Source organism: Hyposmocoma kahamanoa, unplaced genomic scaffold (assembly GCF_003589595.1).
Source record: "Hyposmocoma kahamanoa isolate Upper Pololo Valley unplaced genomic scaffold, ASM358959v1 116, whole genome shotgun sequence".
In the NCBI taxonomy this organism is placed as follows: Eukaryota; Metazoa; Arthropoda; class Insecta; order Lepidoptera; family Cosmopterigidae; genus Hyposmocoma; species Hyposmocoma kahamanoa.
The window spans coordinates 4,399,059-4,424,255 of NW_020653391.1; the positions used below are offsets into that span (position 1 = coordinate 4,399,059).

The 25,197-nt window shown below is 36.3% G+C and overlaps 2 protein-coding genes across 6 annotated transcripts in view; one reads left to right on the plus strand and one right to left on the minus strand.

The window, feature by feature from the left end:
- Positions 1–1,174: 1,174 nt before the first annotated feature.
- Positions 1,175–4,404, minus strand: LOC113239837 (BLOC-1-related complex subunit 7). The gene is made up of 2 exons (XM_026476978.1): positions 4,197–4,404; positions 1,175–2,306 (listed from the first exon to the last, which is right to left on the minus strand). The coding sequence occupies exons 1-2, from the start codon at positions 4,332–4,334 to the stop codon at positions 2,127–2,129; spliced, it is 318 nt and encodes a 105-aa protein (XP_026332763.1). The 5' UTR covers positions 4,335–4,404; the 3' UTR covers positions 1,175–2,126.
- Positions 4,405–5,925: 1,521 nt separating this feature from the next.
- LOC113239764 (ubiquitin carboxyl-terminal hydrolase 33) overlaps positions 5,926–25,197 on the plus strand; it is a 37,467-nt gene continuing 18,195 nt past the window's right edge. For 4 of the 5 annotated variants that reach the window (XM_026476869.1, XM_026476868.1, XM_026476872.1 and 1 more), the window contains exons 1-11: positions 5,926–6,261; positions 7,182–7,301; positions 11,978–12,082; positions 12,697–12,829; positions 15,907–16,057; positions 17,123–17,210; positions 18,891–18,983; positions 22,473–22,575; positions 23,201–23,288; positions 24,427–24,545; positions 24,990–25,119. In XM_026476869.1, coding sequence (XP_026332654.1) covers positions 6,184–6,261; positions 7,182–7,301; positions 11,978–12,082; positions 12,697–12,829; positions 15,907–16,057; positions 17,123–17,210; positions 18,891–18,983; positions 22,473–22,575; positions 23,201–23,288; positions 24,427–24,545; positions 24,990–25,119 — 1,208 coding nt within the window. In that variant the 5' untranslated portion in view covers positions 5,926–6,183. Of the gene's footprint in view, positions 6,262–7,179; positions 7,306–11,977; positions 12,083–12,696; positions 12,830–15,906; positions 16,058–17,122; positions 17,211–18,890; positions 18,984–22,472; positions 22,576–23,200; positions 23,289–24,426; positions 24,546–24,989; positions 25,120–25,197 lie in introns of those variants that run through there. The other variant, XM_026476873.1, reaches the window with a different exon arrangement.

Consider the following 25,197-nt stretch of genomic DNA (forward strand, 5'->3'; position numbering starts at 1 on the left):
TCGGTTTAAATACCATACCTTATGCAATGTATAACATGGAATGCTTTAAAAATTGAACCCCCGTCACTCGAACACTTCCTGGTTCGAGAAACACGCGTGGAACTTTTAACTGAATTGAGGGATATCAAGTAGATCAGGTAATATTTTAAACCAGGACGTAATTTTTTGTTATTACGTAGTTCTTATTTCATTTACGAAAAATAGTAACAGGCAGCATTAAGACGAGGAATATATTTATTTACTTTTTGTAAAATTTTGCGACTAGAACCGACTAATTTACGACTTTTTCAGGGTGCAATCAGATCTAAGCTAGGAGCTGTGGTTCTCGAAATTAAAAAAGGTGCCGCCGGTATAAGTTATAGTGGACAGTAAAACACCCTTATAACTTTTGAACGGCGGACCGACTAAATCTAGTTTTTTGCGACTAGAACCGACTAAATAACGACTTTTTTCTGACTAGTCAAATTTCAAAAACTCGACTGTGGTCACGCTGGAATAAGGCACATGTGGAACTTGCCTTACGAATACTTACCTAAGAAATAGAGATATATTTGAATATCGCGTCATCATTCCACTATAAATACAAAATAAATTATTTATTGTTGTGGTACTAGATTACAAAAAAAAAGGCAGGAAGGAGCAATGGACTCTTTTTACTTCATAATAATTGAAACACAATATCTTTTTAGTAGAAATAGAAAACGTAACTAAATAAATATAATTTCAGTTTATAACTATGTACACAAATACAATAAGCATAATTGTCTATTTAATAAGTATTGGCTATAGAGTCATCAGCTTAAACATGTAACAAATAGGTAATTAGCAAACTGAAGACACACCAGCTAATAAATACTTAAACTAAAAATTATTTGTGTAAAAACTGTAATTACAAAATCCCGCCATCTTTCTCCACAGTATATAAATAATTAGTACTAAAACTTTTAGTCCTTCGGGACAGTTGGTCTACTCTCGATCTCCGTCCGATATCCGTCCTAAACAATGACTGCTAAATAAGTAATACTTGACCAAATGAAAAGACGTGTGATGCGAATGAAGCTTCATACTTGACAATTGTCTTTTAATTTTGTCGAATATTACTTATTTGACAGTAATTGTTTCAGACGGATGTCGGACGGAGATCGAGAGTAGACCCCCAGGCTAAGACCTCTGTCGACCTTACTGCCAGATCTTAAATCGGAATTTTTTCTTTAATACTATAGTTATCTGACATTTTTTCGCGGTTCTTTACGGCGGCCATTTTGAAACTAAATTAAGAATTCTAAAACTAAAGTAAGCATAACTTATTTTAATTACGATGCTATAAATATCACATGGGCGAGCAAACGACGATCTAATAACCGGTCATTAATCTAAACGCGGTGATAGCAATTTGGGGTCAATATTAAAAGATTAAGAGGACATCCAGCTTAACACTTAAGATTTAAATTCGCTACTCAATGGTGCCGGCAAGTCCAAAGTGCCAAGTTTCATGTGCTTTTGACGTCACTCAAAGATCTTATATACTTATTGACCTACATGTGAAAAAAATAGTATGCGATAATAATAAATTGATAACATTGAATTGGGCTGTGTGTTTACTTTAGTATCATTGCCATAAATAAAATATATTTAAAAAACCGACACCTTCATCTTTCAACACTACAGACGATTTCGAAAATATTCAAATTTAATGAGCGCAAAAAAATATAAAGAAAGCGCCTTATCGATTTTACATAGCAATAATTACTTTTTGCAGAACAAATAACGTAAAGCGAACATGGAATTAACTGTCACTTTATTAAACTGCAAATTTGAACACAATAAATAAACGACGTATAGTCCAATTTCAAGCGAAAAATCTGCATTTCAAAGGTTCACAACCCTTGAAAATGTGACGTCCCCAACCCATATTGAGCCAGCATGGCGGCCTATGATCCTACTCCTTTCCTTAGACGAAACCCGTGCCCAACAGTGGGATGCATTGACGTATTAATTCGCAATTTCGAAGGGATCACCATAGTAAAAGATTTTTAGCTTCAGTTGCTATTCATAGCCATTAAAAGATGTCGACTAAGAAGTTAAGTCTTTGTATATGCCAAAAATCTTTAAAAAATCAATTTTTATCATCTCTTCATACTGGCAACCTGTTCACTGATCTCATTGAGCATTTCAGCCGATTTATGGATGTTCTCAAACTGATAGCCCATGTGTACCGCTATTAGGTGCATCTTCTTCAAGTTTTCTTCACTGTTCTCCATTTGGTTCTCCATACTCACTAAGTCTCTGGATGCTTTTGATAGAAGCTGAAAATAGGTAATTGTATATATTACTAATTATGGATGAAAACTAACATCACAAGTAACATGGACAAGACAAAATGTGGAATCAAACAATGAGGTTGAAGAGACATGAACATACAGCAAAGAAAACTAATTATAGACAAATAAGATGTTTTGAAAAAGATATTCACATTTTTATGTACAGAATGCAATGATATGAAATATACAGTGTTTTTTTTAAATGGGACAGTATGGGAAATCCGAAGCCTTAGGAGATACAAGGAAACTGTCTTAGGAACCATTAAGCCTTGTTTTGTGAAAACAATTTTGCATAGTCAATTTCTTGGTCAAGCGTGAGTTATCCATAAAAATCATTGACTTACAAATAAATGGATGACGGGTCTAATACAAAAACCACGAAAAAAATGTCTCAAGTCAACCTATTCGAAATTTAAATTGTAATGTCATCGCAGTATCGCGCTGTCAGTAGAACAAATGAAGACTAAAGCGGAGTGTCGCGCTCTGTATACGATTTTAGCGCCTTACAAGTGCGGACACTTTTAAGTGCGGTCACTTTTTAGCGCGGACCCGACGTCCATATAATTGTAAGTCAATGATAAAAATGAATAAAATTTATCAAAATTATTTACGTTACGACCTTATAGAATGGGGTAATAGTACAGATCGAAACAGAGCTTTTGTAGCACAAAAGAAATGCATTAGAGCAATTTGTGGAGTTCCCCCAGATGAAAGATGCAGACACTTGTTTCAGACCCTTGGTCTGTTGCCACTACCATCATTGTATATAATTACAAAATTTGTATCTTTGTATGAAAACACATATTTGTTTAAGAAAGCCTGTGATGTGAATACTCAGCAGAAACCCGAATGGACTTGTACTTGACACTATTCCTATGACTGCTAATACAGTAAAAGTTGTTTAAAAATGTGTGTTGACATATATAATAAAATACCACTTGAGATTAAACTATTACACTTAAGTTTATTTAAAACAAAGCTGTACAAGTGGCTAAATAAATATAATTTTTATGGCCTAAATAAAATATTTGACAGGAAATGAGATGTAAGATTTTATTTTGAAGATTATCATTCTTGACCAAATTAATTTGTAACTTGACACTTTTTTGATATTTTTGTATTATTGTGTTGTGGTAGTCTGATCGACATTATATAACTAGACATTTGCATGCTATTTAATATATGCGAAACATGTTTGTACTGGCACTCTCTTGTAACATCTTCTGTTATACCATGTTTTAAGCAAATAAACGAATTATTATTATTATCGTATTTATTTTAAACTCTCGCCTCTCCCAAGGCCTAAAAGATTAAAGCGGATTATTATTATTATTATTATGTAAAAAATGAAATTGAGTATAAAACTGACCAACGCTTATACTTAAAATAAAATGCGTGCTTAAGTACTTATCTTAAAAAGCAACCTTTTTCAAGTGCTTTTCGTTAAACGCCCACCTCTTATAATATATAAAATAACAACAAACTAGTGGAGTATTTACACAAAAAATATGTAAATATAGTATTATCACAATATTTATCTATTGAATTGAATTGAACGTTGCTATTTTTTTTAACATATAGGGTACTAAAAAAAACTTAAATCTAGGCTGCCAAAAGTGTTTTCATTTGCCATAACAATGGATCAGCAGAACACATTTTGGGAAACTTTTTAAGTCACTGGCGCTAAAACTAAGCTTTAAGCTGGCTATTGCTTTTATATACATTTGTAAACAACCTTTAACTTTATTAGTGCATGAAATAGAAACATAATAGAACCAACGATTACTTGGTAAGTATCTAGTAGGAATATCAAGCACTAATTGCCCAGAGTTTTTAACTTAACAAAAGCTAGACTAGAGAGTAAGTATTTTTTACCTCATTAGATTTAGATCCTCGTAGAATTTGACGAGTTAAAGACGAAATATTGTTCATATTGACTTGAACTCGTTCTGCCAAACGCTGCTTAGATTCTGCGAATAGAGAACGAGCACTACTCGACGATGCTGACGTCATTATACACAACGTCTAACCAATCACTTTATCAACAATTTACTTCCTGTTTCTGCATAAACCAGGAAAATTATTGGGATAAAAAATCAAATAGAAATAACAAATTTGTTATTGCACGCTTTTTAGGATCGCTAAAATGTTATTTATATAATTAGAAAGAGATAAAAACTACAACAAAGTGTGTAAACCCATATTGCATTTCGATTGAGCGTTTAATTGAAGAAAAATGTTACGATATAAACCGTCGAAAAACGAAGGTTCGTTTTTTTTGGTGGCTTTTAGCGTTAGTATTTCAGCCTCGGAAAAGGTGTGTAACAAAAAGAAAATCTACCTGCAAAGAACATTTTAGGCTACTTTTTCAAAAGTGTTCGGACGGCTATTAAGGCGCATTTACACCAAGTCGACCCTTAGTAAGAGCCTCGTAAATAGTGTGTCCTCTAACGACGGTAGTTTACGGCCGACGTCGACCGAAGCGACTGTGTGCTTGGCCAAAGATGGCATTCCGGTTACAATTTTGTGAAACTTGTGCTCGAGTTGTCTTCGGTTTGGGCACGGCAAAACCGCTTCCGTAATCGTAACATTACAAAGTCAGGAAAGTTAGTTTATACGCAACCAGTGCCTAAAAAGCGAAATGGTAGTCAAGAGCACATCAAGCTTGACACTTCGTACTTCGGACCATTCTTATCGTAAACGGCATATTGGATTGAAGTCTTAAGTGTCAAGCTTGACTTGCTCTTGACCCTGTACTTGTCTTCGTATATATTGAGCTCAGGGTTCATATCTTTCTGCCAACTTAAATTTCAAATTGTACACTGATTATGACAGTCTGGGGCAGTCGGTTAAAAAACAAGTCAATGTGGTATAGCATGACGTGGGTATGATTGATTTTCGGGCTAAAGTTTGTGAAGACTATAAATTCAAAACAGGTTCACGTTTTTTATTTTACCACATTTAAAACGATAAAGTACATTTTATTCAACGTATTAAGCAAACATTTATGAATACAATTTCTTGTGATTTCCATTCGTAATAAAACCCCATGAAAAATTTCTATTTAATCATTCGGTTGTGTGAAAACAATTAACGAATATCATTGAAAACAATGTTTTGAAATTACGCTTACAACAATTTTTATGTAGGTATTTAAAAAATATCAAACTAAAGCATTACAGTAAGATTGATTGCATTATTAGATCATTTCAGGATTTTTTGTGGGTAGGGAGGGTAACTCACAAGCAGAAAATAAATATCATTTCAAATTAGCAAATCATTCTTGCTGCAACCTCGGTACAAACTAAGCCCAAAGAAATCATAGATCAGTAATCTGGGGGTCTACTCTCGATCTTCGTTCGACATCCGTCCGAAACAATTACTGTCAAATAAGTAATATTCGACAAAATTAAAAGACAAGTATCAAGTATGAAGCTCATTCTCATCACGCTTCTTTTCATTTGGTCAAGTATTGCTTATTTGGCAGTAATTGTTTCGGACGGAGGTCGAGAGTAGACCCCCAGAACAAGTATTTAATTGGATTACAGAACTTCACGTGAGCAAGCAAATACTAGATTTTCCTTTTATTTCCTGGCAACACCGCTGACCTGACTTTTCGCTCGTCACGGAAGGTTTTGTGTTGAAGGAAATTTCTGTAATCTAATTCAATTATTAGCCTTTTCACCGAAATGTTCCGAATAAAATATATCCCTATCGTTCTAATTAATCCTGTAATCATACCTTTCCTGTTTTGGCCGGCTGCAGTATAAAAATGTTCTTTATTTACAAGACTTTAGGAGCCCATTGAAGTGAATTTATTTTAGTGTTTTGAAATTGATAATAGAGGCGGTTATCCTTCGAAATGGATAAAGGTGTGACGTGTGAACATCTGAACAAGTTGTCGGAACACCTTGGGAAGGAGCTGTGGCAGTCGAAGGAGGTGAGATTGTATTATGAATTAGATGATACCTAACCTCAAAATGTATCGTCGGTGTAATAGATAATTAGCATTCTGTAGTGGAGGTATCATTGTGCAACTGAGTGGCTGGCATGCACTCGTAACTACAGCTTAGGCTATAATCGCCTGGTACCATTGATGCATATACGTCCTAGTTTACTTATTTGTGTGTTGCCTAATTATTTCCTTTAGTATAACTGTATTGTTTATAAAACGGATTGACTTAAGTGCGCTTAAAGGTTTAGGTTGGACTTTAGAATAGCGGACGTTTAAATGGAAAGAGAGGAGGTTAGGGAGACGCTAGACTGCCCCTATGAAGTTTTAAAATTTTGATGTTAATAGTTTTCTGATATTAATTTTTGAAAATCATTCTACAGTGTTTATGAATGAAGTAATGGTGAGAGAAATTAATTTCTGTCCAGCACTTATTCAAAAACTTATGTGAAGTTTGAGGCACTTTCGAGGTTATATTGATTTTTGTCCAGAATGACCGCATTAATAATCTCTCAGACAACCACACCAATTGCCTGGTCTCAAACTTGGGAATTCCCTGTACTACAAGTACTGAAGTAACAGAAATCACTGTATATCCAGAACACCTAGACAAGAACCAACTTAAAAAAGTTTATTTCCCTATTTGTCCCTACCAGGATCTCCTCATGCAGTGCCCACAACATAAATTGTAATTATAGAAATGTATGGACCATTGATAATATTAAGAAATAATAGTGTATGGACTCATTAAAAAAATTGCTAACAGCTTATAAATCTTATTTTTTCTTGTTAGGAGTGCACTCAATTTTTGGTTGATTTCATGCCTGGAGAATGAGATGTGCTAATCTCGACAACCTGCACCTATTTATGGAATGTGGTTGTAACATAATTGTTTATTTTGCACACAGACACTATCATGCTTCGACTGTGGCTGTACCGGACCCAACCTTTGGATTTGTCTGCAGCCCTACTGCCACCACGTGGGGTGTTCCGAAGTCAAGAATGATCACAGTACTTTACACCAAAAAGTAAGTTCATGTAAACAGCTATTATTTGCTACCAAAAATATCTCTTGACTCCAAGGGGTTTTTTTTATTACAATTACAAAGGGTTTTTTGCATAATAGTTCACTTTAAAACAATTTATGTTTATGTCACTTCAACAAAGAAATAAGTTGCAAGATTTATTGCAATTAATTGAACACAGACTTAACTCATGATTGACAGTTTTATTTCCATTCTTTACAAATGAAACAAATTGATACAAAGATTAAACAAACACAAAAAAGTCCTTTGATCTGACTAGACAAAAACCAGCGTCTTTTTACCACCTCTCTTACCAACAGAGCTACAGCCCCATACCTTTCTAGATTAGTTTTGATTATAGTAACCCTCCCTACCAACCCTTAGGGTATACAAAAAGTGCACTATAACCCACGCAAGCAAGCCCGCACACTGACATACTCAGTCAGGTCCTGACCCTAGATCAGTCGGTTTGCACGGACTTCATCCAGTTCTCAAATGGCTAGTGCCTTGAGTGAGCTGCCCCGGGTGCACGCATGGTACCCTCAATATTTTCCAGGCACACTCACGTTGGGCATTGCGCAACTAACGGTTGGCACAGCTAACTTGACTCTAAGGTCCAAAGGTACCTCGCCATCAAATCTCCTCTTTGGTGGCGGACCTTTAAGGCACGCACACTTCCCGACGCCGAAAAATAGCGTCTCTCCAGTTACCAATAACCTAAACGACTGGAGGGACCGGAGGATATCTAGCTCTCCGGTCTGGCGCCGGAGATGCCGGTCGCGGCTTCCTGCGACAATGTCAGTACATGGCTTCCGATTTAAAGGTCAACTCACGTGCCCCGCGCGTCTCCTCGCCTTAGGCTCTCGTCTAGACCGCTACGAACGTGCACAAACCCAACAAGTCCATACCCAAATCCGGGTCGGCCAGGGACCCGCTGTCTGGACGCCCGCAGTACCATGGCCTAGCCGGCGAGCCTGTGGTCTCCCCGAAACTCCCTATCTCTTGGGTCAGTAGATAGGAACAACTGACCTACAGTCCGAGTCAGCAGATCTCACAGATTTCTTTATGCGCTCGTTGCGGATCTTTATATTAAGCGACTTTTTAGCCCTAACGCCACATGTGAGAAACTTATGAAAGTTTTTCCTTAAAATAAATTATTATCAACATATAACGTGACTTCTCAAAACAAAGTCAACAAAGCGTTTAAGAATAAGTACGTTTATTTGCAAATGCCATGCGTAGCTGTCATTACAATGCAAATTTAGTCCTATTGTGATGTTATGTTAACTTTAAGGTTTTTTGCCCTAGCACATGTAAGAAACTTATACGTTTTCTTCACTGCTGACGAGTAGGGACGACTCGTCTATCGATACAACGATGTCTATCTATGGTCCCTTTGGATTATTTTTGGATGAATGGTCGTACATTACATACATCTCAGCGAATTAGCGACACACAAACAGAAATGGCGGGTTCTTATGTAGTTTTGTGGATTTTTGTATTATAGTTTTTATATAAATTAATGTTTACTTTAGGTATTATTACGACAAATTCGCAGTAATAATCAATTATCAAAATCTCGATCGATTAGCGGAATTATCGATTGTATCGATTTAGCTATAATAGTTTTTAAAAAGAAACGAATGTTTATTTATTGAATTCTTATGGCGCCGCCAAAATCTAAAGTACGGACATATTTTATATCTCCTAAAAAAGTATCCATATGAGTAATACTTTTGAAGTACTCAGTATCGCATAACGAATTGATTACTACTCATTGGAGTGGTGATATCGGAACAACCCTACTGACCAGAAACATTTTTTGCATCTAAATCGCGTATATTTGTTTTTTTTCCAAACAAACCAAAGCTTCGGGGCCTTTACAGACTCCATGATCACGGCTGACTTTCTTTTTTTTTGTTTGTAATTCTTAATCAATCCTTGAGCTATAAACAAATCCGTTCTGTAGTTTTAATTTGGTTTGGAATTCTTCTGTTCTCTGAAGTGCCTCTGCCTCAGTCATTCATTACTCAGCTGATTGGTTTATACTGATTCAATATCCTTGACATTTTCATGCTATCCAGAAGCGCATCTTCAACAAAGAATTTGGAACACATTAGCGTGCAGTACCAGTCCTAATATACTTTTGAATTACTGAAGTTACATTTTTAGATCTTTTGTTTATTTAATGTCTTTGTTTAAAGAATTAATTGTTTATTTATACTGCAAGGATATGTGCAAATTGTGAGTCATGTACCAGCTGTAACAGGATTATTCGACCCGTGAGACTTATTCATCAACCCATTTATACGTCCTACTGCCGGGTACGGGTCTTCTCTTAGACGAGGGTTTTCGACTATAGTCCGCTGACCCAAAGCATGATGGGGACTTCACACGTTTTCGGTGGGTTTTGAACCTTCTTAGACGAGCAGGTTTCATCACGTTTTCCTTCACCGAAAAGCTCATAGTGGAATTCAAATTCAATTTTGCATATAACTTCCGACAAATTCAGAGGTGTGAGTGTGAATCCGAACGCTCCAATAGTTTAACGATTAGGCTACCAAGGCATAAAGTGAGACCTATTTTTAGACGCAAATAAATGTAAAATAATAGGGAACAAGCATTGACTTACAATTATATGGACGTCGGGTCCGCGCTAAAAAGTGTCCGAACTTATAGGGCGTTAAAATCGACAACAGAGCGTCATTCACGCTTTAGTCTTCGCTTGTTCGACTGACAGCGAAGCAAGCAAAATTAGACAGTACTGCGATGACATTACAATTTAAATTCAACCTTTCAGCTTTTTCATATTCCTTTACATGTCACTACGTTTAAATAGGTTGACTTGGGACATTTTTTTCGTGGTTTTTGTATTAGACCCGTCGTCCATTTATGTGTAAGTCAATGGGAACAAGTCCTTTTTATTTGCCTACAAAATATTTTGTTTTTGCCTTGTTTACCAAATATACAAAATATATTCTATTCAATATTTCGGAGAAGAGCTTTAATACCAAGCCACAAAGTTTACAACACAAATGAAAACCAATAACTATATTTTAAGTAGACAGACAGAAGGAGCATGAAAATTGGCCATGGATACCAATTAATTCCTCTTTAAGTATAACAGTGGTCCGTTTTTTATCCATGTAATTTTATTTAAATATTCAGCCATGACTACAATTATTCTCTGAACTTTAACAGATGTGTTTCCAAATAATTTATAAATTAACAGTTGCAGATATGAGTAGATGGCGTTAATACTAAACAAAATAAAAAAATAGTCGGCAAATTCGGCAGCCCCATAATAAAACCTAATAAGTGCTTTAAACAAAATTTTCCAGGTAAGCCCAAAATCAAAGTCGCTCTTAAACTGTGTTAGGTAGGATACCAATCAACGAATACATTGATGTTACAAAAAAGATCACAACTTATACATATATTACATGTTTTATACCCCTACTACCTTTAAATATTTATGTATACATAAGGCATACTATAAGTTTCCGGAACTGGCCACTTACATAAACATAAATAGTAATTACAATATTTGAAAATGAAACTCTTTAGCTGTAGAATACAGTTTGTTTCATCTGACTTGTCACTTGTTTTTACATTGTGGCGTCATTTTAGAAATTGGTTGTCTACATCACCCATGGATTTAACTCGTGAAAATTTTCGTAGTATGATTTTCTACGACTTTAATAGCTCAGCGGAACTTCGCTCGGCTTCAAACTGCTTTTGGCGATGAAGCACCATGCAAGATGACTATGGTTTGCAGAATGCAAACGCGGTCGTGTGAATCTCAGTGATGAATTCCGTGATGGTCGCCCGTCCACTGCAGTGAACAACAAAAACATCGATGTGCCGTGTGATCAAAACAGACAGGCATGTGGCATACCATGAGATTCGGGCATCTTTAGGCGTAGGCATGAGTCAAATACAATCAATACTACACAAACATTTGAGTGTGAAAAAGCTGTGCTCTCGGTAGATCACACACAATTTGATTGAGGCTTAAAAAACGAATCGCGTCACTTGGGGCAATGCCATTCTTACCAGATTCAACGAAGGGGCGTCAAATTTGGTGTGGGACATAGTAACAGATGACGTAACATAGATATATAATTAAGATCCCAAAACAAAGCAGCAATCGAGCGTATGGGTCTTTCGAGATGAGCCGAAATGATAGCTTCTTTTTTTAAATAAAACTGGACACGTGGTCACTGTTGCTTTGGAGAATCGTTGTACCGTGAATAGTGATTGGTGCACGAGCATTTGTTTAAAAATAACCGTAAATGCCGTATCATCTTACACCACGATAATGCCAGTTCTGACACGGCCAGACAGACAAAAGAATTTTTGAAGGTGAACAACGTTGATCTTATGAGCCATCTCGCGTACAGTCCCGACAGTCGCGTACAGTACAGACCTTAGTAGTACCTAGTGGTAGATAGTAGATGCCGAAATTAGTAGCTTTGTTAAAAAGCAGCTCGTCAATGTGAAATAAATTAGTTACAAAAAATGGCCATTTGATACTCGTCGCGGCATCTGGTGTACCTATAGGCACTAAATTCCTTCTTGGGTTATTAGTTCATGTTATTTATTAACAATGAATGCAATGTGTCGGAAGTCGCAAGATTTTTTAACAATGTTTTTAATATAACTTATTTTTTTTCCAGAGCTACCCCACGCATTGTGTGCACATGAACGTGTCCACCGAAAGGATATGGTGCTACTTGTGCGAAAAGGAAGTCTACATTCGCGCTGCGCTCGCGCACGACGCCGTAAGTGTCGTGTTACAAGATTGTCATAGATTAATGAAATCAAAAACTAAGTGTAAGTCTACAATCGGGAACCAAATTAACAATATTTCTACAAAAATTGCATCTCTAAAATCCACCTTTTTTACTGCTCCCATGGCCAAACGGCCAGGCTTGCTGGTCTGCCACGTAGAGGTCCCGAGTTCGATTCCCGGATGTTTGTATAGCCTACATTTGTTTTTCTCGTGAATTTGGGTGAATTTATGGTTGTATGTGTGTGTCCATGGCACCCGCGGTATTTGGTTTCCCCAGTGCGGGGAATTGTGTGCTACGTGTGTGCGTTATGTATTTTGTCAACAGCTGTGTGGTTTGCAATATTTTGATTACATAGCTCATACAAACCACTTAATTAGGTATTGTTAATCCCATTTCAATATGCATATTATTTATTAAAATATGAGTACATTGGCGACAAATTAATATTTCCTACAAGTTTTTGCTCGCTATCGTCTCAAAAAATGATTTTGTAGTTAGAGTGTAGGGTTAAAATAAAGTAATTCCCAACGTAGGTAGAATCACAAATTCCTCTTGTCTTTGACATCACACATCACAACTATATACAAGGTGTTCTTCCACAGATGAGTCCGGATACAACTTCAATGGACGGCTCAGTAGTGACGCGGCTGGGGTCAGTAGGTCTCAGCATACCCCCCTCGCCAGATGACGACGTTGACCCTGACGACATGGACTTTGACGAAGAACGGCCCCGAGGTAAGCAAGATACACTTTATTTTAATCCAAAATAGTGATGTCACATCACAGTAATACCATCTCTCACCCAAAATAATTTCCCCAAATCATCTTTCAACAATTTACATATCGTACATGACAACTAACATAGTATTATCTCTAAAATTGCGTTGTATTATATTTTATTATCTGCCTCCTTTTGCCGAACAGTTACCATACTAGTCTGCCACGAAGAGGTCCCGGGTTCGGTTCCCGGGCTAGGAGAAACATTTGTGTGGGCTACATTTATTTCTCTCGTGAGTTCGAATGTAATTTGTGGTTGTCTACGCCCATGGCACCCGCGCTGTGCGCTATTTGAATATTTATTTGTTTACCAGAAATTTTGCCAAAAATTTATGTGTGTGTCATTCGTATCAAAGTGACAGTGTTGTCCTGTCACTTTGAAATTAAATCGTATACCGATGCCGTATATAATAACTATAACGCAATTTTTGAGATAATACTATGTTAGATCGCAAACAGTCGCATTTAAGTCGTAGCTCAAAAATAAATACATCCTTTTCCTTTTCCAACTGCGAAAGACATATACACCAGTTATATACAAACGTTTATATTTAAATAAATAAGAATGAGACTTGAAAGTAACACCAAAAATATCATCTTTTAACAACGACTTAGTACAATCTTAATAGAATGGTCCATTGGTCCATATAATGGAATTTTTTGAATAAAATAGAAATTGCAAGAATGTGTTTCCGTTTACATTTTGTGACAAAGCGGAAACGATTGAAAATTTAACAGTTGTAATAGTTTCACATTGGTGCCATCAAAATTTAGTAAATGTAAAACTTTTTCAACTAAAGACAACCTCGGCCCAGTCGACAAACCTGTATTAAAAGGAAATTGAGACAATTTAATGAAAAAATTAACAGGCAACTTTAAACATATAAAATTCTACTAGACACTTGAAAAGAAAACACCGCAGCACATTATTGTGGGGAGTTCATTGGTGTAAATGTGTGTGCGTCAATGAGTATTATCCGCTCCTTCATCACCATAGTGAGTAACAAACAGCTAGAGCATAGTTTCTCATAGTGTTTCCTACCGCTCCCCAATGTGCGCTGAAGAGTCGTAGGGCAGTAGGGCCTCGGAAGCAATTGGGGGACGTTGACGCTGTCCATGGGGCACTACCGCATTTCAATATAAAACCTAAATTATAAACTATACCAAATATATATAGGTCAGACTTTTGAAAGAACACTGCATTATTTTGGGGAGTTCATTAGTATTTCTAGGTGTGTGTGTATTATATTCAATGAGTATAATCCGTTCCTCCATCACGCGTAGCGAGTGATACTCGCTAGAGTAATACCGTTAATTTTGTATATTCAAATTAGACTTAAAATAAAAAAGTACCAGCCAGACTTTTGAAAAAACCTTGTATTATTTTGGGGAGTTCATTAGTGTTCCACTAAATGTGTGTATGTATTATATTCAATGAGTATTATTCGTACCTCCGTCACGCATAGCGAGTACCAGCTAGAGTAATACCGTTAATTTTGTATATTCAAATTAGAGTCCAAAAAAGTAAAATAACCGGCCAACTTTTGAAAAAAACACTGCATTATTTTGGGAGGATGCGTTTTCCTGGCAGCGCCAATAGCCTGACAAATGATAACTCGATATTCAACCACTGGATACAGTTACATAGGCCACAGGCTAGTACGAGAAATGAGAAATTGTAATATTTTTGTATAATTATGTGATGTTACTGTATAGCCAACTAACTTCATCTCTGTCTTTGTGTAGTATATTGAGTGTGATATGAGTGTTACTGTTGAGTATCGTCTTATATGTGCAATTAAAGCTAGCTGGCTATACATTAAATGGTAAGGGAAAACTAATCTACTACAAACAACCCTACGTTCCTACCTAATAGCCTAGCCCTAACCGTACACTACTAAAATATATACGTATATAGACAGTAGAGGAAGCCTGTTACCATTTGACCTAAGGTAACAGACGGAAGGTGGGAAGGATAAGGGGTGCAAGGAGTGGACTTTTTCACTGCCAGCCTCACAGACTCACAAAACTGATCAAATAAGCTGACGGCTAAAGGGGTCTTGCCCGCAGAGAGAGGATGCTGTAGTCAGAAGAGTTCCGTCGTCAATGAGACAGCGTTGATGTCTGGATTCAAAAAGAGATCTTTGTTTCTAAAAACTAGACTATTTATACAAACTCTACACATGTGTGCGTGTATATTATAATATTATTTTTAAATGTAAAACAAAGGAAACGTCTACTCGGCAGGCTGATCTTGCACATTGCTATTCGGTCAGTGCACTGCTGAGTAGTCTATTATCGTCACGTGGTAAATGTAGGATGGTTAGGTTGTCTGTTCGTATCACGTGAACGTGAACAGTTACTAACATAGTTGATAAGATTATTGTTACTAACAAATATGGATGCATTTCTAAATAAATGTGTTATTATCATTGACTTACAATTACATGGACGTCGGGTCCGCGCTAAAAAGTGTCCGAACTTATAGGGCGTTAAAATCGTATACAGAGCGTCATTCACGCTTTAGTCTTCGTTTGTTCGACTGACAGCGAAGCAAGCAAAATTAGACAGTACTGCGATGACATTACAATTTAAATTCAACCTTTTAGCTTTTTCATATTCCTTTACATGTCACTACGTTTAAATAGGTTGACTTGGGACATTTTTTTTGTGGTTTTTGTATTAGACCCGTCCTTCATTTATTTGTAAGTCAATGGTTATTATTATTATTATTAGTGTTCTGCTAAATGCGCCGGTGTGTGCATTATATTTAGCGTCTTGAGTATTATTCGTTCCTCTTTCACGCATAGCGATCAGCTAGAGTAATACCGTTAATTTTGTATATTCAAATTAGATTTAAAATAAAAAAAGTAAAATAAACTTCTAGACTTTTGAAAAATCACTGCATTATTTTGAGGACTTCATTAGTGTTTCACTAAATGTGTGCATTATATTTAGCGTCTTTAGTATTATCCGTTTCTCCATCCCGAATAGCAAGTAACAGAGAGAGTTACAAGATTAATTATCATCTCCAGGTCTAGTAGGTCTGCAGAATATGGGCAACACATGTTACATGAATGCGGCGCTCCAGGCGTTAAGCAATACGGCGCCTCTCACCTCGTATTTCCTCGAATGCGCGGCCGCTGTGTCGGTGTTGGCCGCTGACAAGAAACCTGGACTTAGTCGGTAAGAAAACATTGTTTTAGTTAAAAAAATATTTTACTAAAAAAAATTTTTACTACAGGTCTACCACACACACACACACATACACAGTTAAGCGGTAGAACTATAAAGCCTGGTGTAGAAGGTTCATAAGTCTTAGAAAACGCGAACGTTTTCATCGTATAAAGGTCTTGACCCTCCAAAGACCCGTGTCCAGCAGTAGAACGTATAATAGGTTGATGATGACACACTTTTTTCATTTCATAACTTTTCGTCTAACGTAGTTTTAAATTAAGATCAACCTCATTTAATTATTTTTTCTTTTTTAATAACTGTATAACGATGCCTTACTGTCTCAAACTCGTATCTTGTAGAGTGATTTTTCAGGAGATGGCAAAACTTCCTATTTATTTTAAATTTCTTATCAAGGGTGGTAATTTGGAAGCATTACTTTAAGAACAGGTAAAAACCAGTTTGTAAATATGAAGGATATGTGATGTGAAATTAACATGCAAATTTTGTATATACAACCCATTTTTTTGCATTTCAGTAACTTTGTGCTTCAAGATACAAGTAACTTTGTGCTTTAAGATACGAGTTTGAAAGAGTAAGGCGACGATAATTAATTTCAAATTAACTACCGTTGCTCTTTACACACGGCAGCACATCAAGCTACACAATGACGAGTCTTGTTCCGTAAGCACATTTGCTCACTGCATCTGCTCACTGCATCTGATTCGTATTCGAATTCGAGACTATAGAAATCTGGAAAACTTGGACCCACTTCGGATATCACTTGTGTACTGAGTCCAATCCGAATTCGACAAAATACGAATAGCGCTTGTACACTTAGAGATAAAACGATCCCTGTGACATTTCGGACAGTCATTTCTCGGATTCGGAACTGATACGAATCGAATGTAGTGCGCAACTGGAGGTGATATCCGAACAAAAGTGTATATCTTGATGTGCTGTTGACTGTACATTCGTTGCCCAAATGGTATGACAAATTCTAGTACTTCTCGTTAGCGCTATAGGCGCTGTACAATTTGCTATGCACTAGGTAATTGCTTCTTTTTTGTTTTCCAGAGCATACCAAAAATTAATTAAGGATATGTGGAGTAGGAAAACTAGAGGCTACGTTGTACCTAACGGAATTCTGTATGGAATTAGAAATGTAAGTACAATTTTACACGCACATTGGTGCCACCAATACAGGCATAGCATTTAGTATTCAAGTAATCTCCAAGAGCTATCACCACCTAAAATTGATGTCAACACATATCAGAAATCCAAGTAATGGGGCGAACAAATCGTGTGCCCGGTGGTAAGCGACACCCCTGTCCATAGCGGTTGAAATGCCATGCCATTCACAATTTTACATCGCAATGATCGAAAGGCACTGCCACTGCGCGCCCGTCACCCTGATAATAAAAATCCAATTTATGTTACATAAAGAAAAAAATCCTTCAAATACAAAAAAAAACTAGCTTAATTGGCATAGCATCTGGCACGGTTTGCTAGAACACGTTGGTTCGAATCCGGCCGGATCGAAGAATTTTTTTCTAAGTGTTCGATCTTTCTATTAATAATTATTATACATACGTTTCGAAAAATATTTTACTTTAACAATATCAAATTTTACTAAATTAAATATATTGATTAAAAGGAAATGACGTTGGTTGGTTTGAAAATAATGATAATTAATGTCGTGTGAGACGTTTTTTGCGAAAGTTTGCGTACATACACGAGACACGGCGGACACGTACTCATATGTACAAATCACGCTGCTACGTTTGTATATAGTTTTTTTGTAACACGCACACGCATAGCCCTGCACTAGGAAACCCTATATGGTATCGCGGGTACCATGGACACACACATAGACAACACAAATTATTTTGGATAAGATACATCACAAATTACAGATCAGAATGTACATCAACAAAAAGTATTCTACATGAAGAAACATAAACCTGCAATCCAATTAAAGGTATACACAACACTTTAGTACAAGCAGTAGACATTAATACCTAGAAGAAATTAATTAAATATACTTAACTAATGAAAAAATAAAACAGTTCAAGGTCATCATTATACAGATCATGGTCTGATCGGATGTCATTGTAATACCTACACATTCTGGATATCGGGTTGTTAGGGCACATTCCCATTATGTTGTAACGTTTTATTTATCGTTAGACGACTGTCGCGTCTAGTCTGTTCCATATCGCAACTATCTGTCGTGACTGTCGTGCACGTTTATTTCATCGTTGAACGACTTGTCATGTCTAGCTGCTCCCACTAGATCGTGTCGACAATTCGTGCAAACGACAAGGCGGCTGCCGTGAACCGATATCACGGCAGCCGCCTTGTCGTTTGCACGACAGAATCGTTTGAAGCTGCGATTATCTGTCGTCACATTTCTATCGTGACAGTTTATTTATCGTCAGACGATATCGTTCTACCTCTTCCCATTGTCACGACAGTTTGTCGTCGTTACGTCAAAAAAGTCGTGAACGACAGTTAATCGTGTTGTTTTATGTGTGAACAACTTCATTTAAATATACAAGCCACGACACTTTAAACTGCATGACTATCTGTCCTCACGACATAATGGGAACGCGCCCTTATTTGATACATAGCTGACAGAATGTGGGATACAGAATAATTTACACCCCCAAACTCATAAGAGTAATAAATATGGCGTACATACAAAATATTTCTCCAGGCCCGGGAATCGAACCCGGGACTTCTGCGTGGCAAACCAGCCTAACCGTTCGGTCATAGAAGCAGTTAACATACTTGTATCATTTCATTATACTAAGCCATTACTGTACAGAGTCGACAATTGCAGGTGCATCCAATGTTTCGAGGCTACCACCAACATGACACGCAGGAGTTTCTCCGGTGCTTCATGGACCAGTTGCACGAGGAGCTCAAAGAACCGGTAATAAAACAACTATTCTAATAATTGTAATTCATTGAAAAAAAGCCGACCTCAAAAGTTTGCTTATCGGCTTTTTTCGATTTCCATGGTTCTGACTTCTTGGTGACAATGGGACAGTTATGGACTCCTTTATAAATTTTATACTTCTTTTTCTGGTTGTCATGGTGACGGTGATTTGTTGATTACATGTATTGCGTTAAGTGAAAAGTCAACTTTTATTTGCGGAAAATAATTAGTAATTTGTAGTAGCCGAAACGAACCCTGAACAGTATCGTCGGCATCAGAGACCACCCCGAGAGTATACCCTTTCAAACAAAAAAGAATTTTCAAAATTGATCCACAATTATTGATGGAGGATTTGGTGAGAACACTGACATGCCTATAACATTTGAGGATTTAACTCGATTTCCATGAGATCCCCTCATCAGATTCTGATTTGGTGACAATGGGACCACCAGGAGATTGCACCCTTTGAAACAAAAATAATTTTCAAAATCGGTCCACAATTGACAGAGAAATCGGGAAACATACATACAGCCGAACGTATAACCTCCTCCTTTTTTTTGAAGTTGGTTAAAAATAATCCCTGTGACAGTTCATATAAATCTACACACTATGACCTTGTAACCACGTGCACTAATTTACGTATGAAATAATCTATTTTTATAAGCCTCGCTTTTAAATGTTTGTGCCTTTGTTTAACTAAATACATTAAATTAAAGTAAAAATAACACCAACTCAATGTTTATTTGTGAGAAATGAACGGAAAAACATTTATTTTTCAAACATACATTATTTTTTTACGACAACGACGTGCAAAGGTTACTTCATTACACTGCGTTTGCTAGAGATGAGTTATATCCATAAAAAGTTTTCGATAATTTAATGATTATAGTGCCAGTGCTATTATACTCCGTCCAACCATTTATTTAACTTTTGACAGCTCGAATTCTAATCAATTAGTGATGTTCTAATGCGTTTCCGATTCAATTTTTTATATAACAATGAATTTTATTTATGAAGAAGTTTAAATCGTGAATGAGCGAGTCCAAAAAAGAAGATATTGTTTGATTAGGATCGTGATGTTGCGCTTGACAATTTGTGTATTTATGAATTAATAATTAATGTGAATGAGGATTCAAGTGATGATTCCCGTTCATATAGAGATACATCCGACGATTCATTATAATAAAGGATAAAAATTTATAATTACGTATATACATTTTTTTATATTTATTTCTAGGAGACAAACAGTCATCAACAGACAGGTACTAAACCAAAATTGATACACATACCGACCTAGAGTTTCATTAACAAAAAGTAAATTAAAATATTTTTTAATTTGTTTCATTTTATTATAATTTATTAGACAGGTACCAAAATTTATCAACTTGAATAATTTTTTTACATAATCTATTGTCTCGATAAATATCGGACGAAAGAGCACGTCGCTTTACTAAAATTAAAGAATAAAAGAGCCCAGGGGCCTACCATAATCTTTCCAAAAACAATCTTATTTCAATATAAGTTTAAAGTAAGTTTATTATAGTATTACTCATATTAGTACAGGGTCAAGAGCACGTCAAGCTTGACACTTAAGATTTAATTCCATCATAATGCCATCTCTTTATTTTTTAATGTTCCGAATCGTCTTATCGTAGTATTATGTTTAAGTAGTTAATGTTATTTACATTCAGAAAATTTAACTGTTAAAAAAAGGAAATTATGTAACAGTAAAATCTATTAAAATTGCGTTGTTCTCAATTATTTTTCCGCATTTTCATGAAGAGTAATAAATAAATAAAGCTGTTTTGATTGTCACGTTGTGAATTCGGAATTATAGTAGTCAACTATTAGTGTTGCCAAGGAGCATATAGATATCGCTGTCATAATTTCACGAAATGAACATTGCGTATTTTTATTTAACGAGAAATTATTTACTATGTACTGTTAAATAAAAAAAAAATTAACAAAATATTGACAAGATATATGTAAATAAATAAGTTCAACTTAAGTTTTAATCATTATAAATCAATATTAAGACAATAAAACTGAAAATAATATTGTGTCCATTGCATCGGTTACTATTTTAAGATTGCTAAATTTGACATAAGAACAATATTACCAATCACAAATATGCCGATAAAACATCATAGTTTTAACATTATAATAAGCTTACTTTAAGCGCGTCATGGTACGAAAAGTTAATGTAAGGTTAAAGTAATATTATTTTAAGAGGTTGTGGTAGGCCCCCAGGAAGTATTGCATTTTTTATGTATGGTTGTATGTCAATAATTACGGATCTTCGGAGGCATGCATTTGTCAAAAGTGAAATAAATGGTTGGATGGACTGTAAAGTATGAATTTTAATTATAGGCAATGAATTAACATGCCAGTGATATTAGTTTTTTCAAAACTTGTAATTTAATGATGTGATAAATGTTTTTTGGCATTTTCTACAATATTTCGTTGAAATAGCATTACATTGTGTGTTTTAAGCCCTCAATAAAAAAACAAAACACTACACACATCTGTACATCGTTCAGTATACGTCAGAAAAATAAAACTAAAACAGAGATTTTAGCTTTAAAAATCAAATACGGTGAAAATCTATCGACTTTACCGCATCCCTTTGACAAACGTCAAACGGAATGTCACAGGGATCTTAGTTTACGTTTAGTATAAAATTGTAAATTAAAAATGTAATGTAGAAGCGAAGTGTTGTTTCTTGGCGGGTTCGAATGCCCATTTAAATTATAATATATGAAATTGGTTGTAGTCGAGTATTCGTTGCTTTTCCTATTTGATTTCCTAGTTGAAGATGACCTGGACCAAAAAACAAGATGTACCAAATATTATGGTGAAGCGAAGTGAACGTGTGGATATACCGATAATTAGTGGACAATATAGGTATTGAAACTATTTTTCCGGATTTAAATCGCGTATATTTGTTTTTCAAACAAACTAACGTTTCGGGCCCTTTGCATTAATATTAGACATAACTGGTTGATGACTTCACCACCTGAGTCAACCGTGACCATGGGACCTGTAACGGGCATGGGACTTGTAAATAGGAAATGAAACTATTCAGTTACATTTCCTATGTGTAACAATCGTGGAAACCTAAGAACTCCATAGTGGACTGTTTATTTTTGGGTTTTTAAATTACATTAAAAATTACAGTGGGAGCAGTGGTATGTAGGTCGAAGAACAGGGAAAGTTATGGGAACATGCACAATTGCCTTATTCTTCCGTTGGGCAGCAATTCCGTCTGGATACGGCCGCCACAGGAGGGTATTCCTCAGGTTCACTACTGAGAAAAATCGTATTTCGTAAATATAAACATTAACACAATCGCGCTAGTTAGCCATTACTAAAGAACACAGTTGATGTCATTGTGGCCTAAACTGTTTAGTAGTTATTGAATGCATATATTCCTGTATAAATACATGTATATGCGATTATAGTAATTCTAATTGTAATTTCCAGGTGTGGGATAGTGCGTCGGAAGACAAACTAGGGTCGGAGGCGGACGGTGACCACCAAGAGTCGAGAGGTGTACATGTACGACGCCGGGCAGCTTCATCTGGGGGTAATAAGAACAAAATATAAACGCAAAGACTGAACACTAGGAAAAGTTCCTTCGATACGGCTGGATTCGAACCAGCACCTTCAGCATACCGTGCCTGAAGCTCTCCCAATGAGCTACGGAATGAACCAGCAGACCTTACGTGTTTTTCTATGTGCTTGTTGCGCAGATCTTTGTTTTTGACTTTAACGACTTTTTTGTTCAGGCACGGTGAAGAAAACACTTTCGTAGATTTCTCACAGATGGCGCTACGGCAAATAAGTCGTTAAAACCAAAAACATAGGTCTGACAACAAGCAGACAGAAAAATTCGTTCGCTGGTTCGTTCCGTGCCTTTGTTGGCATAGGGTCTGGCACGGTTTGCTTGGAGCGATGTCTCCAAGCAAACCGTTGGAATCCGACCGGATCGAAGGATTTTTTTCTAAAAGTTTGTATTAATAATTATGTCAAAATACTTGTTTTTGCTTTTTAACTTAAATACGTCCTTTTATTATTTAAGTTAAAATGGTATTTTGACTTACAACAACTTATGTGTGAGGTATGAAAATACACTTTCCCGTAAGTAGTAACATCACACTACCGGACATGGGTCTCCTAGTCAATTACATATAACAGAACCTTGTTCACAGCCAGCGACGCGCCGTTCTTCGCGCGCATGCGGCGAAAATCACCAGCGCCGTCGTGCTATAGCGACTCCAGAGCCGACGGTTACTTAAGGTAGTGTACACAATCAACTCATATTGTAGTGAGCCACAGGCATCGAGTATATAACCAGAAATCATCGAGTATATAACCAGAAATAGAGACGAAATGTCATTTAATTTATTTGAAAACTATTCTGCCATATCATTACTGTTACAACTCCGATTGGCCAGCCCGAGTTTCACTGTTTCTCTTCAAATCGACCAGTTAACTTGAGCTTTGCTATAATGGACGAAAATTGCAAAATTACTTATTTAATATTTAATTACCGATGAAATGTTATTTCGTTTGTTTTGTAATTAGATGGTTTGCTGTTTTTCCCACACCACCAAATAGAACAGCACGGCATTGTTAGAGATATCATCTTTATTACAATAAATACAGCATATTTTTTGAAATATACAGAGTACGTCTCCTTTTATATCACGTTTAAATATCAACTCTCGTTTGCGCTGAAATCACAAATTAAAAAGCTGAAATAGTACAGCGCCAACAACTGACCTGTGAATACGTCTCCGTATATTCCAAAAATATTCTGTATTTATTGTAATAAACATAATATCTCTAACTATAGGGGGTTGTTCCCTTCGGTGGTGAGGGAAAAACAGCAAAACATCTAATTACAAAACCAACGGAATCACATTTCATCGGTAATTAAATATGTATTTTTTCAATTTTTGTCCACTATAGCAAAGCTCAAGTTTAACTGGTCGATTTGAAGACGACACCCGTTTTCGAATTCGGGCTGGCCAATTGGAGCCCACTCGGCACCGTAATGATTTGGCAAAGTAGTTTTCAAACAAATTAAATCATTTCTGGTTATATACTCGATGGCTACAAGTAAATAGTCAACAGCAAGCTCAAAATTTGCATTTAAGATTTAAATTCTATTGTAAAATTGCGTACGTTTGTTGTTCAAACGAACCAAGGTTTCGGGTTATTTACAGGTCCCATGACTTTCGGATATTTTGGATATTTCTAGTTTTATTTTTTAAGAATCATTAATGTCGTTTTACTCGTTAGGTAACGTATTTTTGATATCAGTTTAAAGCTTTTTGATATCTCTTATATTTACGGAATAACCGTCTGGGCACACTTAACGTTTACACCTGTATGTGTGGGACTATATAGTCGTAACTATTATTATTGACAGGGTGACGGGTGCAAATTCCGGCGCAGAAGGCGGCGCCGCTCCTCACGCAGGCGCACGACACCGGCGCTCAGCCAGTTTCGCGGGCACGCAGCTCGCTTATAGCGTGCTCACGCACAATGGTACGTTCTTCGGAATTTTTAATTAAACGAAAAAGTTTTTCTTCGGATGCGTTCTGAATTCACACCTTATCAATTTTTATTCTTGCTTGTACATTTATTTTGTATGATTAAGTGATTATTGAAATTATTTTAGTTCTTCGACGAATTAAAAACATTTAATAAACACAATTAGTTATCATTGTAAATTTAATGTCTAAATAATAAGAGTAAACCAACGGATTTCTGATACATAAATAAGTAATGTACGACAAATCGCGTAGTTGAACGTGCCATTATCTTTTTTTTTTCATCGCTCTAGTTCGAATTTCAAAAACCTTTACCACGCTAGCGCGCAAAAAGCACTTATGCGCAGGTTTCTAATAAGATAGAAAGCCTTTCCGAGCTAGTGAGGTGAAAAATAATTTTAATGTACACTTCGACGATAACAAGAATGTCTTTGCCCAGGGCCGGACTCAACGCAACGCGATATAGGATCGGAGTCAGAACTATCGTGTTCAAGTGAGGCCGAAGATCGGTATGAGACTTGCTCGAGCGGAGCTAGCGACACACCCGACGCCCGACCCGAGAGACCCACGTGAGTGTTATTCTCTGAATAACTTACAAATAATTTTAAGAGGCTTTTTTGTCTTTTTCTACTCCATTCGACCATTTA

Coding starts and splice junctions, on each gene's coding strand:
- LOC113239837 (XM_026476978.1), bottom strand. CDS start 4,334: ATGACGTCAGCATCGTCGAGTAGTGCTCGTTCTCTATTCGCAGAATCT. Junction 2,307..4,196: donor GAGGATCTAAATCTAATGAG/GTAAAAAATACT, acceptor ACCTATTTTCAG/CTTCTATCAAAAGCATCCAG.